At 46.4% G+C, this 18,852-nt stretch overlaps 2 protein-coding genes across 2 annotated transcripts in view; one reads left to right on the top strand and one right to left on the bottom strand.

The window, feature by feature from the left end:
* The window catches only part of LOC139388601 (regulatory factor X-associated protein), a 1,150,577-nt gene that overhangs the window by 639,376 nt on the left and 492,349 nt on the right, over nucleotides 1–18,852 (bottom strand). The window lies entirely within an intron of this gene.
* Nucleotides 1–18,852, top strand: part of LOC139387954 (transient receptor potential cation channel, subfamily C, member 4a) — a 128,308-nt gene that overhangs the window by 88,585 nt on the left and 20,871 nt on the right. Inside the window, exons 9-13 of the mRNA XM_071134355.1 lie at nucleotides 4,221–4,421; nucleotides 5,997–6,118; nucleotides 6,312–6,507; nucleotides 8,672–8,866; nucleotides 12,572–12,613. Of these exons, the coding sequence (XP_070990456.1) occupies nucleotides 4,221–4,421; nucleotides 5,997–6,118; nucleotides 6,312–6,507; nucleotides 8,672–8,866; nucleotides 12,572–12,613 (756 nt within the window). The remainder of the gene's footprint in view (nucleotides 1–4,220; nucleotides 4,422–5,996; nucleotides 6,119–6,311; nucleotides 6,508–8,671; nucleotides 8,867–12,571; nucleotides 12,614–18,852) is intronic.

Raw genomic sequence — 18,852 nt, 5'->3', positions numbered from 1 at the left:
GACCTCAGTTCATGTCTCTTGTCCTGTAAGTTCATGACTAGTCCAGGGTTGTTCTGAGTGAGCAGCTTCAATTCAGTAGATTTGATGTCCTGTTCAAGGGCCTTGATAGTCTCTTTAACCTCAATTTGAGACAGAGCAGTATACTGTTGACAAAAAACTCGTATTTGGGCCTTCCCAACCTCCCACCATTGTCTCAAGGACTCAAAATTCCCTTTTATACCCCTCCATTTTTCCCAAAACAACAAAAACCTGTCACAAAACATGACATCATGTAACAATTTAACATTAAAATACCAGTAAGGCGATGACCGTCGTGGACAGGACAAGTGAATATCAACAGTAACAATATGATGATCAGAGAAACCCACAGGAGTAATGGCACACTTTCCAACCCTACTACAGTAGTGATCAGATACATACAACCTGTCTAACCTTGCTGCACTGACACGACCTTCATTAATTTTTAGCCATGTGTACTGCCTAACTTTTGCATTCCTTACTCTCCACACATCAGAAAGCTCAAACTCAGTTAATAGGCCAGACAGGCAAGTGGCTGACCGCAGGTGAGGTTCTTCAGCGGTGCGATCAACAGTAAAATCCACTGTACAGTTCCAGTCACCCCCTAAAACCATACACCCCTCTTGGTCACACTGTCTTAAGGTTTCCTTTATTTGATCAAATATAGCAATACGCTCTGTACCCTCATTCGGAGCATAAACATTCAAAAAAACAAACAGAAACCCCATAACATCCACCTTGACCAATAAAACCCGACCCTTGACAATCTCTGTTGTAGATACCACAGTCACCCCTAAGCCTGAGGAAAACAAGATTGCCACCCCAGCACTGAAATTAGTACCATGACTGAGTACATGCTGCCCCTCCCACCACATACCCCAGTCAACCTCATTTTCCTCATCACTATGTATCTCCTGTAGGAAAACTACATTAAGCCTTTTCTGTTTTATTACTTCTAATACCCAAGCCCTCTTATTCCTGTCCCTTCCCCCATTAATGTTGAGAGAACCTACCCTTAGTACCTCCATATAGAAAAGAGAAAAGAAAAGCAGAAGAAACCACAGAGAAACCAAGGAGAAAAAAGACACCCTATGAAGCATGATCATCATCATTATTTTTCTTTCTTCTCTTAACCTGAACACGTTTCCCACCACCTTTTGCTGCTGCAACAGCAGTAATAAATTTCCTCAAGCGAAACCACTTCTTCTCACTCAATTGGTCTAACCCCACCGTCTTCTGTAACATCACAGCTGACCTCACAAACTTATCAACATCAAAATAATCTGCCAATTTGACAGATTTCCCAAAAGTCTGATCCAGAAACTCATTTACCTCCTCTAGATCATAAACTGAGTCCTCACCAGCAGCTGTCATCTCTAAAGAGATATCCATATCATTCTCCTGATCCTCAGCTGAGACCACAGACAACTGACTCCCCTCTACCACATCCCTTTCAACACTCCCCACTTGCACCTCATCACTCGTACCAGGCATCTCCTCCACTACCTGGGAGACTAGCCCCACCTGAACATCACTACTCATAGTAGGCATCTTCTCCACTAACTGGGAGCCTAGCTCCACATGAACCCCAACACTCGTAGTGGGCATCTCCTCTACTACCTTGGAGCTTAGCTCCACATGAAAACCCTCATGTACCTCATTACTCGTAGTGGGCATCTCCTCCACTACCTGGGAGTCTAGCTCTACATGAACCCCAGCACTCGTAGTGGGCATCTCCTCCACTACCTGGGAGCCTAGCTCCACATGAAAACCCTCCTGAACCTCATTACTCGTAGTGGGCATCTCCTCCACTACCTGGGAGCCTAGCTCCACATGAATCCCCTCCTGTACCCCGTTACTCACAATGGGCATATCCTCCACTACCTGGGAGCCTAGTTCCACATGAACCCCCTCCTTTACCCCAGCACTCATACTGGGCACCTGCTCACCAGTCTGAGGAACTGGCTCTTCAGATACATCCTTACCTTCTACAACAATACTTTTCTGTAGCATAACATTTCCCTCTAATACAAGTTGCAACCCTGTGCCCTCAACAGGGATAACTTGTTCCTCAGCACCAGGTGCTTGTGGCTGCTCTGCCGCTGTCGGCCCACCTCTCCCTACATCAGTGGGCCCAGGCATTACGAGGACCACCTGCGCCCCTCCCTCGGCCTTCTCCCTTTTCGGGCAAGCATGTCGCTTATGACCAACATCCCCACACTCAAAACACAGTTGACTACCCGTACTAGCATAAGCCATATACAATCTATTGTCATACTTGACTTTAAACGATAACTCTAAAGTCTGCTCCGGTGAGTCCAAAAACATAAACACCTGTCGCCGAAATGACATTACCTGTTTCAACGCCGGGTGTTTGCAACCCAACGGAACAACCTTAATTGAACTGGCGAACTTCCCAAAGCGCAATAACTCGCGCTCCAACAGCTCATTTGGAATAAACGGTGGTACATTTGAAATCGTTACCCTTGTTGACGGAGAAAAAAGTGGCGTAACTTGAATAAACATTCCTTTAAGAATTACACCATGCTCAGCCATCCGATCAACCAGACATTCTTCTTTAAGAAATACCACCACAGCTTTATTCATCCGGGATGCCCATAAGCAATATTCTCATAGCCTATCTTCTCTCCTACGGCGACCAGAAACTCCTCCACCGTGACAGTAGCTTCAGTAACACACCTAAAGCCATGCCGAAGTGACAGGGACGGCATCCCCATTCGGGCTGCCATCCCCGCCAAAATCAGGGTAATTTCGATACGAAAAACAAAAAACTTAATTCTACCACAACAAAAAAAGTAAAAATAATAACCTTAATCATGCACGGAAGAAAACCAAGAAAATGCCACCAAGAAATAACAAACCGAAAGAAAGTTGTGAATATTTAACTCTCCACAACACACGCACTCCTTCACTCAAACAATTCCCAGCATGCACCAATCACTCCCAGCATGCAGAGAGAGAGAGAGAGAGAGAGAGAGATGTATAATATGACATACGTAATGTCTATTGTTTTGACATTTCTGTATGTGTAATGTTTACTGTTCATTTTTATTGTTTATTTCACTTTTGTATATTATCTACCTCACTTGCTTTGGCAATGTTAACACATGTTTCCCATGCCAATGAAGCCCCTTGAATAGAGAGAGAGAGAGAGAGAGAGAGAGAGAGAGAGAGAGAGAGAGAGAGAGAGAGAGAGAGAGAGAGAGAGAGAGAGAGAGAGAGAGAGAGAGAGAGAGAGAGAGATATGTAGAGAGAGAGTGAGAGAGAGATCAAATCAAATTTATTTGTCACATACACATGGTTAGCAGATGTTAATGCGAGTGTATCGAAATGCTTGTGCTTCTAGTTCCGACAATGCAGTAATAACCAACGAGTAATCTAGCTAACAATTGTGTAAATTGTGTAAAGGGATAAAGAACATGTACATAAAGATATATGAATGAGTTATGGTACAGAGCGGCATAGGCAAGATGCAGTAGATGGTATCGAGTACAGTATATACATATGAGATGAGTAATGTAGGGTATATAAACAAAGTGGCATAGTTTAAAGTGGAAATAACACGTACAAATACAAAAAAACTGCATAGTTTCCTAGGAACGCGAAGAGAGGCGAACATCTCTCTCGGTGCCGGAAAGAGAGGTAGAGAAAGAGAGAGAGAGAGAGAGAGAGTGAGAGAGAGAGAGAGAGAGAGAGAGAGAGAAGGGTGGCATTGCTCTCTTACGCTCTACGCAAATTCCATTCGATTAAGAAATATTTTCATGAAAAATTAACTCTTTCTCTCCCTCTCTCTCTATCATCTCTCCCCTTACTTTTTTTTCCGTCTCCCTTCCTCCCCTCTCTCTCTCTCTCTCTCCCTTCCTCCCCCCCCCCCTCTCTCTCTCTCTCTCTCTCTCTCTCTCTCTCTCTCCCTTCCTCCCCCCTCTCTCTCTCTCTCTCTCTCTCTCTCTCTCTCTCTCTCTCTCTCTCCCTTCCCCCCCCCCTCTCTCTCTCTCTCTCTCTCTCTCTCTCTCTCTCTCTCTCTCTCCCTTCCTCCCCCCTCTCTCGCTCTGTCTCTCTGTCTCTGTCTCTGTCTCTGTCTCTCTCTCTCTCTCTCTCTCTCTCTCTCTCTCTCTCTCTCTCTCTCTCTCTCTCTCTCTCTCTCTCTCTCTCTCTCTCGCTCTGTCTCTCTCTCTCTCCAGTACAGTGGCTGTAAGCCCAGGAACCAGTGGGAGATGTGGCATCCCACCCTGGTAGCTGAGGCTGTGTTTGCCATTGCCAACATCTTCAGTTCCCTTCGTCTCATCTCCCTGTTCACAGCTAACTCCCACCTGGGACCTTTACAGATCTCCTTGGGACGCATGCTGCTGGACATCCTCAAGTTCCTCTTCATCTACTGTCTGGTGAGTGAAACACACACCAACACCACACACACACACACACTCCAACACCACACACACACACACACACACACACACACACACACACACACACACACACACACACACACACACACACTCCAACACCACAAACACACTCCAAAACCACACACACACACACACACACTCCAACACCACACACACACACACACACACACACACACACACACACACACACACACACTTCAACACCACACACACACACACACACACACACACACACACACACACACACACACACACACACACACACACACACACTTCAACACCACACACACACACACACACACACACACACACACACACACACACACACACACACACACACACACACACACACACACTCCAACACCATAAACACACACACACACACACACTCCAACACCACACAACACATGCAGACACACACAACACAGACAATAATAAAGTTCAAGCCAGAAGCGTTTTCTAGATTAATTCGTTTTCTAGATTGATCCATAGATTAGGGCATAATTTAAGTTATTTCAATTGACTCATTATCCTCATACGAACTGTAACTCAAAGTAAAATCTTTGAAATTGTTTTATGTTGAGTTTTGTAATTAGTTTAGTATTTGTCCGTTGCATGAAGGGATCCTGAAACCGGGGCGGCAGGTAGTCTTGCGGTTCAAGGGCAAGTAACCGAAAAGTTTGCCGGATCAAGCCGGCAAAGTGGAAAAATCTGCAGTTCTGCCCTTGAGGGCAACAGTTCCCTGAGCAGAGGGCAACAGTTCCCTGAGCAGAGGGCAACAGCTCCCTGAGCGGAGGGCAACAGTTCCCTGAGCAGAGGGCAACAGCTCCCTGAGCAGAGGGCAACAGTTCCCTGAGCGGAGGGCAACAGCTCCCTGAGCGGAGGGCAACAGCTCCCTGAGCGGAGGGCAACAGCTCCCTGAGCGGAGGGCAACAGCTCCCTGAGCAGAGGGCAACAGCTCCCTGAGCAGAGAGCAACAGCTCCCTGAGCGGAGGGCAACAGCTCCCTGAGCAGAGGGCAACAGTTCCCTGAGCAGAGGGCAACAGTTCCCTGAGCAGAGGGCAACAGCTCCCTGAGCGGAGGGCAACAGCTCCCTGAGCAGAGGGCAACAGTTCCCTGAGCAGAGGGCAACAGCTCCCTGAGCAGAGGGCAACAGCTCCCTGAGCAGAGGGCAACTGCTCCCTGAGCGGAGGGCAACAGCTCCCTGAGCAGAGGGCAACAGTTCCCTGAGCAGAGGGCAACAGCTCCCTGAGCAGAGGGCAACAGCTCCCTGAGCAGAGGGCAACAGTTCCCTGAGCAGAGGGCAACAGTTCCCTGAGCAGAGGGCAACAGCTCCCTGAGCAGAGGGCAACAGTTCCCTGAGCAGAGGGCAACAGCTCCCTGAGCAGAGGGCAACAGTTCCCTGAGCAGAGGGCAACAGCTCCCTGAGCAGAGGGCAACAGCTCCCTGAGCAGAGGGCAACAGCTCCCTGAGCAGAGGGCAACAGCTCCCTGGGCACCAAATGACGTCGGTTAAGGCTGTTACCTGTTCCCCTCCTGTATGTGGTCCTAGGTGTTGCTGGCGTTCGCCAACGGTCTGAACCAGCTCTACTTCTACTATGAGACAAAGGCCGCAGACGAGAACGGCAAGTGTAAAGGCATCCGCTGTGTCGAGCAGAACAACGCTTTCTCCACGTGAGTTGGATGATGTGTGTGTGTGTGTGTGTGTGTGTGTGTGTGTGTGTGTGTGTGTGTGTGTGTGTGTGTGTGTGTGTGTGTGTGTGTGTGTGTACGTGTGTGTGTGTGTGTGTGTGGTAGAATTGTCAAAATATAATTTATAATCTCTCTCCTCCCTCCCTCCCCTCCCCTCCCTCCCTCCTTCCTGTAGGTTGTTTGAGACGCTCCAATCTCTGTTCTGGTCTATCTTCGGCCTGATCAGTCTGTATGTGACTAACGTAGATGCGGACCATCAGTTTACAGAGTTTGTAGGGGCCACCATGTTTGGAACCTATAATATCATCTCCCTGGTGGTTCTACTGAACATGCTGATCGCCATGATGAACAATTCCTACCAACACATCGCTGTGAGTACTACTACTTCTATACTACTTCTATACTACTACTATACTACAGCTATACTACAGCTATACTACAGCTATACTACTACTATACTACAGCTATACTACAGCTATACTACTACTATACTACAGCTATACTACAGCTATACTACAGCTATACTACAGCTATACTACTGCTATACCACTACTATGCTACAACTGTGCTACCACTATTCTACAACCATGCTACTGCTATACCACCACTATACTACCACTATACTACCACTATACTACCACTATACTACCACTATACTACCAGTTTACTGCCACTATGCTACTATGCTATACCACCCCTATACTACCACTATACTACCACTATACTACCACTATACTACCACGATACTGCTACTATACTGCTGGTATACTATCACTATACTGCCAATATACGCGTCACTACAGACCCTGGTTCGATTCCAGGCTGTATTACAACCGTCCGTGATTGGGAGTCCCATAGGGCAGCGCACAATTGGCCCAGCGTCGTCCGAATTCCTTTGTCTGTAGAAATGCAATGGAACAGAGCTAACTCTCACGTGAGCACGCGTGATCAGCTCGTGGCACTCTGCCAGACCCCTGACTCAATCAGCTCTCATTCCCCCCTCCTTCACAGTAGAAGCATCAAACAAGGTTCTAAAGACTGTTGACATCTAGTGGAAGCCTTAGGAAGTGCAATATGACCCCATAGACACTGTATATTCGATAGGCAATGACTTGAAAAACTACAAACCTCAGATTTCCCACTTCCTGGTTGGATTTTTTTCTCAGGTTTTTGCCTGCCATATGAGTTCTGTTATACTCACAGATATCATTCAAACAGTTTTAGAAACTTCAGAGTGTTTTCTATCCAAATGTACTAATAATATACATATCTTAGCTTCTGGGCCTGAGTAGCAGGCTGTTTACTCTGGGCACCTTATTCAAGCTACTCAATACTGCCCCCAGCCATACTATACTACCACAATACTAATACTGATACCACTAATACTACGAATACCACTAATACTACGATACTACTGCTATACTACTAGTATACGATAATAAACAACTCCTACCATCACATAGCTGTGAGTGCATTCTCTGACTACATGCTCTGACTACATGCTCTGATTACATGCTCTGATTACATGCTCTGACTACATGCTCTGACTACATGCTCTGACAACATGCTCAGATTACATGCTCTGATTACATGCTCTGATTACATGCTCTGACTACATGCTCTGATTACATGCTCTGACTACATGCTCTGATTACATGCTCTGATTACATGCTCTGACTACATGCTCTGATTACATGCTCTGATTACATGCTCTGACTACATGCTCCGATTACATGCTCTGACTACATGCTCTGATTACATGCTCTGATTGCATGCTCTGATTGCATGCTCTGACTACATGCTCTGACAACATTCTCTGACTACATGCTCTGATTACATGCTCTGATTACATGCTCTGACTACATGCTCTGACTACATGCTCTGACTACATGCTCTGATTACATGCTCTGACTACATGCTCTGACTACATGCTCTGATTACATGCTCTGATTACATGCTCTGATTACATGCTCTGATTACATGCTCTGAGTACATGCTCTGATTACATGCTCTGAGTTATCTATTTGAATAAAGGTGACAAGTAGGTGCTATTCTTTTTCGAATCCCCTGTCTCTCTTGTCTCAGTCTCAGGGAGTCTTCTTCTTTTAAACATTTTCTTCATCCGTTGTTCAACCTCCTCTCTCCACACACCTCTCTGACTTATCACCCTCCAATGTGTGTTCAGCCTTCTCTCTTGCTCATGCAGTCTGTAGTTTATTCTGTGTGTTCAATATTCGTTGTAAAACAGAATTTGTCATTTTAGTTGTTTCAGTTCATTTTCCAAAGTCAACTCAAGAAAAAATAAAAAAAAAATTAAAAACAGTGTGTTGGCCTTAACATTTGAAAAGCAGCATTGTTACAAACTTTTTTAAAGTTGAATTAACACATATATTTTTTACAGTGTTCTCTCTCCTGAGTGAAAACCCAGATGAAGGCTAGACTTAAGACCAAAAAACATGTTGGTTATACTTTTAACAATAATACAAGTATATTTATCACCATCCAAGAATTTCCTCTTCATTTCAACCTATGCAGGACCACGCAGACATTGAGTGGAAGTTTGCAAGGACCAAGCTGTGGATGAGTTACTTTGAGGAGGGGGGTACTCTACCGTCTCCCTTCAATATCGTACCCAGCCCCAAGTCAGTGTGGTACCTGGTGTGTTGGACCAAGAGACATGTCTGTAAGATGCCCCACTCCAAACCGACGGACACCTTCGGCACCCTGGGGGTGAGTGATACCAGATATACTCACACAGTCAGGAGGCAGGCACCCTGGGGGTGAGTGATAACAGATATACCCACACAGTCAGGAGGCAGGCACCCTGGGGGTGAGTGATACCAGATATGCCCACACAGTCAGGAGGCAGGCACCCTGGGGGTGAGTGATAACAGATATAGTCACACAGTCAGGAGGCAGGCACCCTGGGGGTGAGTGATACCAGATATGCCCACACAGTCAGGAGGCAGGCACCCTGGGGGTGAGTGATAACAGATATACCCACACAGTCAGGAGGCAGGCACCCTGGGGGTGAGTGATACCAGATATGCCCACACAGTCAGGAGGCAGGCACCCTGGGGATGAGTGATAACAGATATACCCACACAGTCAGGAGGCAGGCACCCTGGGGGTGAGTGATAACAGATATACTCACACAGTCAGGAGGCAGGCACCCTGGGGGTGAGTGATACCAGATATGCCCACACAGTCAGGAGGCAGGCACCCTGGGGGTGAGTGATAACAGATATAGTCACACAGTCAGGAGGCAGGCACCCTGGGGGTGAGTGATACCAGATATGCCCACACAGTCAGGAGGCAGGCACCCTGGGGGTGAGTGATAACAGATATACCCACACAGTCAGGAGGCAGGCACCCTGGGGGTGAGTGATACCAGATATGCCCACACAGTCAGGAGGCAGGCACCCTGGGGATGAGTGATAACAGATATACCCACACAGTCAGGAGGCAGGCACCCTGGGGGTGAGTGATACCAAATATGCCCACACAGTCAGGAGGCAGGCACCCTGGGGGTGAGTGATACCAGATATGCCCACACAGTCAGGAGGCAGGCCCCCTGGGGATGAGTGATAACAGATATACCCACACAGTCACGAGGCAGGCACCCTGGGGGTGAATAGGTGACACATACACACACATACTCAAGCACACATACACGTACACACACACACCATTGATAAGGGAGAGCAATAATGACTGTATGAAATAAATATTTCAGATAGTGAGCTACAGTGGTTCTTCCTTTACATTTTTGAGCTCATGCCGTGACCTTTAGTGGGATTCAAACTAGCGACTTGTCAGTTACTGGCCCAACGCGCTTAACCACGAGGTTACCTGACCTGCTAACTACCATGGCTATGGCACCACAGGATGACAATTCCCCCATCCCACAGGGCACGAGTTGTCACTGAATGGTTTGATGAGTTTGAAATGGAATGTAAACCATATACCATTGCCGTCTCACTCACCAGATCTCAACCCAATTGCGTAGTTATTGGAGATTCTGGAGCCGTATCTGAGACAGCGTTTTCCACCACCATCACACCAAGTGATCGAATTCCTTGTCTTAGAATGGTGTCACATCTCTCCAATAGAGTTCCAGACACTTGTAGAATCTATTCCACGGTGCAATGAAGCTGTTCCGGAGGCTTTATTAAAAGACTCTTTATGTTGGTGTTTCCTTTATTTTGCCAGTTACTGTACCTCAAATCAAATCAAATTGTATTGGTCCACGTAAACATGAGTAGCAGATGTTAATGTTGACTGTAGCGAAATGCTTGTACAAAATACTGCATAGTTTCCTTAACAGGAGACAGACACCCTAGGGAGAGTAGTGAACAAAGTTATTATATTAAACTGAAACCCAAACTAATCATGAACAAAAAAAATTGTGAGAAAATGAAATACTTATAAACTGAAATAAAATCATGAATAAAACTGTTTGAAAAACTAAAACTATAACTGAAACTATTATCTTTGTGTCCAAAAAATAATGAGATGACAGAAACAACAGGGTTAGCAAGCTTACAGTTGCTAGCTCGCGGTAAAACCGCTAATTAGCATACTAAAGCCTCTCATAGTACAAGCTTACAGTTGCTAGCTCGCGTACGCTAATTAGCATACTCAAAGAGTGCGTCCACAACACATGAATTGTAAGAAGGCCTTGGCTAAAAAAGAAAGAATGCTAACGAAAAGCAATCACAGGACATGATTGGATCCTATCACGGCTTGTATACTTTCTCTAGTTATTTTTCTTCTCCTCAGTTAGAGATCGCCTAGCATGCTCTGCTACACATCACCGGTGGGCGGAGCTACAGATCTCATATGATGAACTAATAGTATATATATAATAATACTCTTAATAGTCTTTCGTAAAGATACTTTATGTACGTAAGTATTCAGACCCTTTGCTATGAAACTCGAAATTGAGCTCAGGGGTATACTGTTTCCATGAATCATCCTTTAAGATGTTTCTACATCTTGATTGGAGTCCACCTGTGGTAAATTCAATTGATTGGACATGATTTGGAAAGGCACACACCTGTCTATATAAGGTCCAACAGTTGACCTTGCATGTCAGAGGATAAACCAAGCCATTAGGTTGAAGGAATTTTTTGTAGAGCTCCGAGACAGGATTGTGCAGCGACGCTCCTCATCCATCCTGACAGAGCTTGAGAAGATCTGCAGAGAAGAATGGGAAAAACTCCCCAAATACAGGTGTGTCAAGTTTGTAGCGTGAATAGCGTGAATAGTGAATAGCAACCTTAAAAACTTCATGACCTTTGATCACATGATTTTTGTTCTTGCAGTCGACATGTAGGCACACATCTGACAATTTTTATCCCCAGAATGCAACGCACTTTGAAAGGTGGTGACCAACGATAGACACTGACTTCACAAAAAGGATCCGCAATTCTATGCTCTCTCTCACACAGTCACGCAGAGCATGTACTACATCGTGGTAGCTACGGAACCAAAACAGGGGAGAAGTTTAGCCTCGCGCTTCAACCCATCACCTTATGCATTACTGCCTCACAAAGGTAGTCTTCATTGTATCCCTAACACTGAAAATAAATCATATTGAAAAGCAATAAAAATGGTTTTATGGAGCGAAATAAAACCAGTCAAGTGGATCTGAAAACGTTACTTATTTATAAACATACATTTTATTGTATTTTTTTTTCTTCTTAAAACTAATAGAAATACAAACATTTATAAAAACACAAAACTATAATTGTCTTGGTGGTGACCCATCCATCCATCGTACATACATGAGGGAGGGAGGGACACACACGATCGAATGTAATGACAGTGCGAACAGCACGACACTGTTCGGTCCTCATTGACTTGCTGTCATAATTCAGACACTTCTACAAACACACAGCTGGTGACCATTATGTTACTCTTCACAACATTTCTTCTTTACATGCTGAGAGCCAGATAATGAATCATATCTATCTACGTCTCTCTCTCTCTCTCTCTCTCTCTCTCTCTCTCTCTCTCTCTCTCTCTCTCTCTCTCTCTCTCTCTCTCTCTTTCTCTCTGTTTATCTCTCTCTCTCTCTCTCTCTCTCTCTCTCTCTCTCTCTCTCTCTTTCTCTCTGTTTATCTCTCTCTCTCTCTCTCTCTCTCTCTCTCTCTCTCTCTCCCTCTCTTTCTCTCTCTCTCTCTCTCTCTCTCTCTCTCCCTCTCTCTCTCTCTCTCTCTCTCTCTCTGTTTATCTCTCTCTCTCTCTCTCTCTCTCTCCCTCTCTCTGTATATCTCTATCCCAATCTCTGTTTATCTATCTCTCTCTGTTTATCTCTCTCTCTCTCTGTTTATCTATCTCTGTTTATCTCTCTGTTTATCTCTCTCTCTGTCTATCTCTCTCTCTCTCTCTCTATCTCTCTCTCTCCCTCCCTCTCTCTCCTCTTTATAGACGAGAGCAGCAGAGAACCTGAGGAGAAACCGCCAGTACCAGGTGATGTCTCTGACACACACACACATGCACACTCAGACACACACTCATACAAACACACACACACACACTCATACAAGCACACACACACACACACACACACACAAACACACACACACACACACACACATACACATTCAAACACACACACAAACTCACACACACACACACACACACACACCCCTTTGCACACACACACACATACACATTCAAACACACACACAAACTCACACACACACACACACACACACACACACACACACACACACACACACACACACACACACACACACACACACACACACACACACTCATACACACACACATCCCTTTGCTTTCATACGTTGTTCCTCTTGGCTCTTTGTGCTGATATGACGTCCTGCTATCCCTCATGAAAGGGACATAGTTGTTCACACACACACACACACACACACACACACACACACACACACACACACACACACACACACACACACACACACACACACACACACACACACACACACACACACACACAAGGAAGCATTCTCAGCCTGTCAATAGACCTACCGCTGAGCTGGCTCAATGATCAAGTGAACTCTGTGTGTAGCAACACGTACGACTGACTGAATGGTGATACGTTAGCTATGTCTGTGTGTGTGCGCGTGTGCGTAGTTGTGCGTGCGTGAGTGTGTGTGTCTGTGTGTGTGTGTGCTTGTATGAGTGTGTGTGTGTGTGTGTTTGTATGAGTGTGTGAACAGCACCTATGTCTGACTGAATAGCTGGTTGTCAGTGTGTAAGATGGAGCTACAGTGGATAGCGGGCGTTTTTACAGGCTCCCGACCAAATCTGCCAATTTCTGTTTGTTTTTTTTACGCTGATCATTACTTTCTTCTTTACATAATGTCTCCGTCATCATTTCCTGCGAACAAAAAAACTGCTTTCTGGACATCAGAACGGCAATCATTAACCTCGGATGTTCTGCTTATTCTGGACGAGGCCCTAAAACCCGGGACATGGAAAAGGAAGTGATGCTGCAAAAGGGGCAGACCAGTCACTGGAGAATAAACTGGATGAGCTCCGCTCGCTAATGAACAATAACGTCAGAGTGCGAATGAACCGTCCCTACTATCTGTGCAGTCACTGGAGAATAAACTGGATGAGCTCCGCTCGCTAATGAACAATAACGTCAGAGTGCGAATGAACCGTCCCTACCCTCTGTGCAGTCACTGGAGAATAAACTGGATGAGCTCCGCCGGAGAATATCATATCAACGGGACGTTTAAGAACTGTAATATCCTCAGCTTCCCAGAGTTGTGGCTGAACAAGGACATGGACAATATACATGTAACTGATTTTTCTCTGCATCGTCAAGACCGTACGGTAACGTTGGGTGAAGTTAGGGGGGGGGGGGGGGGGGGGGGGTTGGGGTGTCTCTATTTGTTAAAAGCAGCTGTTGTGCGATTTCTAATGTTAATAAGGAAAGTCTCAAAGGTTTTTGCTCGACTGAGTTAGAATGCCTAACGATAAGCTGAAGGCCACACTATTTACCAAGAGAGTTTTCATCTATATTTTTTTGTAGGTGTCTATTTATGACCCCCCAAAAAAAAGATGCTGGCACTAAGTTCGCACTCAACGAAATGTATCGGGCTATAAGCAAACAAAGAAAATGCACATCCAGATGTGACGCTCCTATTGGTCAGTGATTTTAATGCAAGGAAACGGAATGATGTTTAAACTCATTGTTGCCAGCATACAACCTGTACAACTAGAGGCAAAAAAAAACTATGTATCACCTTTACTCCACACACAGAGACTCATACAATACTCTCGCTCACCCTCCATTTGGCAAATCTGACCATAACACTATGTTCCTGTTTCCTGCTTACAAGGAAGTACCAGGAAGTGGTCCGATGAAGAGGTTGCTAAGCTACAGGACTGTTTCACAGACTGGAATATGGGGAGGCAGGGAGATAGGCGGGGAGGCAGGGAGACAGGCGGGGAGGCAGGGAGACAGGGAGGGAGGCAGGGAGACAGGTGGGGAGGCAGGGAGACAGGGAGGGAGGCAGGGAGACAGGGAGGGAGGCATGCAGGGAGGCAGGGAGACAGGCGGGGAGGCAGGGAGACAGGCGGGGAGGCAGGGAGACAGGCGGGGAGGCAGGGAGGCAGGGAGACAGGGAGGGAGGCAGGGAGACAGGCGGGGAGGCAGGGAGACAGGCGGGGAGGCAGGGAGACAGGGAGGGAGGCAGGCAGGGAGGCAGGGAGAAAGGCGGGGAGGCAGGGAGACAGGCGGGGAGGCAGGGAGACAGGCGGGGAGGCAGGGAGACAGGCGGGGAGGCAGAGAGACAGGCAGGGAGGCAGGGAGACAGGCGGGGAGGCAGGGAGAGAGATGGGGAGGCAGGGAGACAGGCGGGGAGGCAGGGAGACAGGCGGGGAGGCAGGGAGACAGGCGGGGAGGCAGGGAGGGAGGGAGACAGGGAGGGAGGCAGGGAGACAGGCAGGGAGGATGCTAAGCTACAGGGCTGTTTCACAGACTGGAATATGGGGAGGCAGGGAGACAGGCAGGGAGGCAGGGAGACAGGCGGGAGGTAGGGAGACAGGCAGGGAGACAGGCAGGGAGGATGCTAAGCTACAGGACTGTTTCACAGACTGGAATATGGGGAGGCAGGGAGACAGGGAGGGAGGCAGGGAGACAGGGAGGGAGGCAAGGAGACAGGCAGTGAGGATGCTAAGCTACAGGACTGTTTCACGACTGGAATATGTTCCGAATCCATCCAATAACATTGAATTGTTGGCATTACTGCTATTAGCCAATGGAAATGCATTCAATTACAGATTCACTAGATGGGACAACCGATAGTTTTATTTTTTATTTAAAATGAACGATATCGGCTGATCGATCGTTTGAGATGCAGCCCATGCAAAAAAAAACATATCTCTAGCTTCAACCTAGGGATTTTGATAGGGATATTTTCATTATGCTAATTAGATTTCCACGGGAGCACGGACATTGTAGGTCAAGGGTTAAACAGGTAACATTCACTGGCCAGAAGGATTACCAGGATCTGGAATCAGAGCCTGACCAGCTGGCAGTCTGTAATACCTACATGTTTCAATTATACCACCATAGTCCAAGAATGCCAAGGTAACCTTGTCTAAATCGCCCTGTAGCACTCACATCTGTAGCCATGAAATGTTTTGAAAGGCTGGTCATGGCTCACATCAACACCATCATCCCAGACACCTTGGACCCACACCAATTCACATACCGCCCCAAACAGATCCACAGATGACGCAATCTCTATTACACTCCACACTATGGACAGTGTTGTCTATCGGTTGTCTATGGACAGTGTTGTCTGTGAACAGTGTTGTCTATGGACATTGTTGTCTATCTGTTGATGTTATTATAAAATGGCGCTGGATGGGAAGGCTGCAGTTTTACGGGCTACTAACCAATTGTGCTATTTTGTTCGTTTTTTCTCATTATTTGTAGCTTATTTTGTACATAATGTTTCTGCCACCGTCTCTTTTGACAGAAAAGAGTATCTGGATATCAGAACAGCGATTACTCACCTCGAACTCGACAAAGATATTTTCTTTAATGAGTCTGACGCGAAGGATAGACTGCTGATACCGGACCAGGCCCAAATCCCCGTCATTCACATGAAGAGAAAACGCCGATACAGGGGACCCAGGTCCGGGTGCCTTGTGAGAATTCGTCGGCGAGTGGGTAACCCACCTCTACCATCTGTCCTATTGGCCAACGTGCAAATCACTGGAGAATAAACTGGATGAGCTCCGTTCAAGACTATCCCCTACCAACGGGACATTAAAAACTGTAATTTCACAAAGTCGTGGCTGAACGACGACACGGATAATATACAGTTGGCTGGGTTTTCTGTGCCGAATCGAGGTCGAAAAGGCTTCTTAACAGCTTCTATCCCCATGCCATAAGACGGCTGAACAGCTAATGAAATGGCTTTTCAGACTATTTTCAGACTATTTACATTGACCCCCACCACAAACTTTTTTTACACTGCTGCTACTTGCTGTTTCTTATCTATGCAGAGTCACTTTACCCCTACCTACATGTACATATTACCCAGACTAACCTGTACCCCCATAGTCACTTTACCCCTACCTACATGTACATATTACCCAGACTAACCTGTACCCCCATAGTCACTGTACCCCTACCTTCATGTACATATTACCCAGACTGCCCTGTACCCCTACCTACATGTACATATTACCCAGACTAACCTGTACCCCTACCTACATCTACATATTACCCAGACTGCCCTGTACCCCTACCTACATCTACATATTACCCAGACTAACCTGTACCCCCATAGTCACTGTACCCCTACCTACATCTACATATTACCCAGACTAACCTGTACCCCATAGTCAGTGTACCCCTACCTACATGTACATATTACCCAGACTGCCCTGTACCCCCATAGTCACTGTACCCCTACCTACATCTACATATTACCCAGACTAACCTGTACCCCCATAGTCACTGTACCCCTACCTACATGTACATATTACCCAGACTAACCTGTACCCCCATAGTCACTGTAGCCCTACCTACATCTACATATTACCCAGACTAACCTGTACCCCCATAGTCACTGTACCCCAACCTACATGTACATATTACCCAGACTAACCTGTACCCCCATAGTCACTGTACCCCTACCTACATGTACATATTACCCAGACTAACCTGTACCCCCATAGTCACTGTACCCCTACCTACATGTACATATTACCCAGACTAACCTGTACCCCCATAGTCACTTTATCCCTACCTACATGTACATATTACCCAGACTAACCTGTACCCCCATAGTCACTGTACCCCTACCTACATGTACATATTACCCAGACTAACCTGTACCCCCATAGTCACTGTACCCCTACCTACATCTACATGTTACCCAGACTGCCCTGTACCCCCATAGTCACTGTACCCCTACCTACATCTACATATTACCCAGACTGCCCTGTACCCCTACCTACATCTACATATTACCCAGACTAACCTGTACCCCCATAGTCACTTTACCCCTACCTACATGTACATATTACCCAGACTAACCTGTACCCCCATAGTCACTTTACCCCTACCTACATGTACATATTACCCAGACTAACCTGTACCCCCATAGTCACTGTACCCCTACCTTCATGTACATATTACCCAGACTGCCCTGTACCCCTACCTACATCTACATATTACCCAGACTAACCTGTACCCCCATAGTCACTTTACCCCTACCTACATGTACATATTACCCAGACTAACCTGTACCCCTACCTACATCTACATATTACCCAGACTGCCCTGTACCCCTACCTACATCTACATATTACCCAGACTAACCTGTACCCCCATAGTCACTGTACCCCTACCTACATCTACATATTACCCAGACTAACCTGTACCCCATAGTCAGTGTACCCCTACCTACATGTACATATTACCCAGACTAACCTGTACCCCCATAGTCACTTTACCCCTACCTACATGTACATTTTACCCAGACTACCCTGTACCCCCATAGTCACTTTACCCCTACCTACATGTACATATTACCCAGACTAACCTGTACCCCCATAGTCACTGTACCCCTACCTACATCTACATATTACCCAGACTAACCTGTACCCCCATAGTCACTGTACCCCTACCTACATCTACATATTACCCAGACTAACCTGTACCCCCATAGTCACTGTACCCCTACCTACATGTACATATTACCCAGACTGCCCTGTACCCCCATAGTCACTGTACCCCTACCTACATCTACATATTACCCAGACTAACCTGTACCCCCATAGTCACTGTACCCCTACCTACATGTACATATTACCCAGACTAACCTGTACCCCCATAGTCACTGTAGCCCTACCTACATCTACATATTACCCAGACTAACCTGTACCCCCATAGTCACTGTACCCCAACCTACATGTACATATTACCCAGACTAACCTGTACCCCCATAGTCACTGTACCCCTACCTACATGTACATATTACCCAGACTAACCTGTACCCCCATAGTCACTGTACCCCTACCTACATGTACATATTACCCAGACTAACCTGTACCCCCATAGTCACTTTATCCCTACCTACATGTACATATTACCCAGACTAACCTGTACCCCCATAGTCACTGTACCCCTACCTACATGTACATATTACCCAGACTAACCTGTACCCCCATAGTCACTGTACCCCTAC

The sequence above is a fragment of the Oncorhynchus clarkii genome, chromosome 29 (assembly GCF_045791955.1).
Source record: "Oncorhynchus clarkii lewisi isolate Uvic-CL-2024 chromosome 29, UVic_Ocla_1.0, whole genome shotgun sequence".
Taxonomy (NCBI): Eukaryota; Metazoa; Chordata; class Actinopteri; order Salmoniformes; family Salmonidae; genus Oncorhynchus; species Oncorhynchus clarkii.
This window is presented reverse-complemented; position numbering and strand designations above follow the sequence as displayed.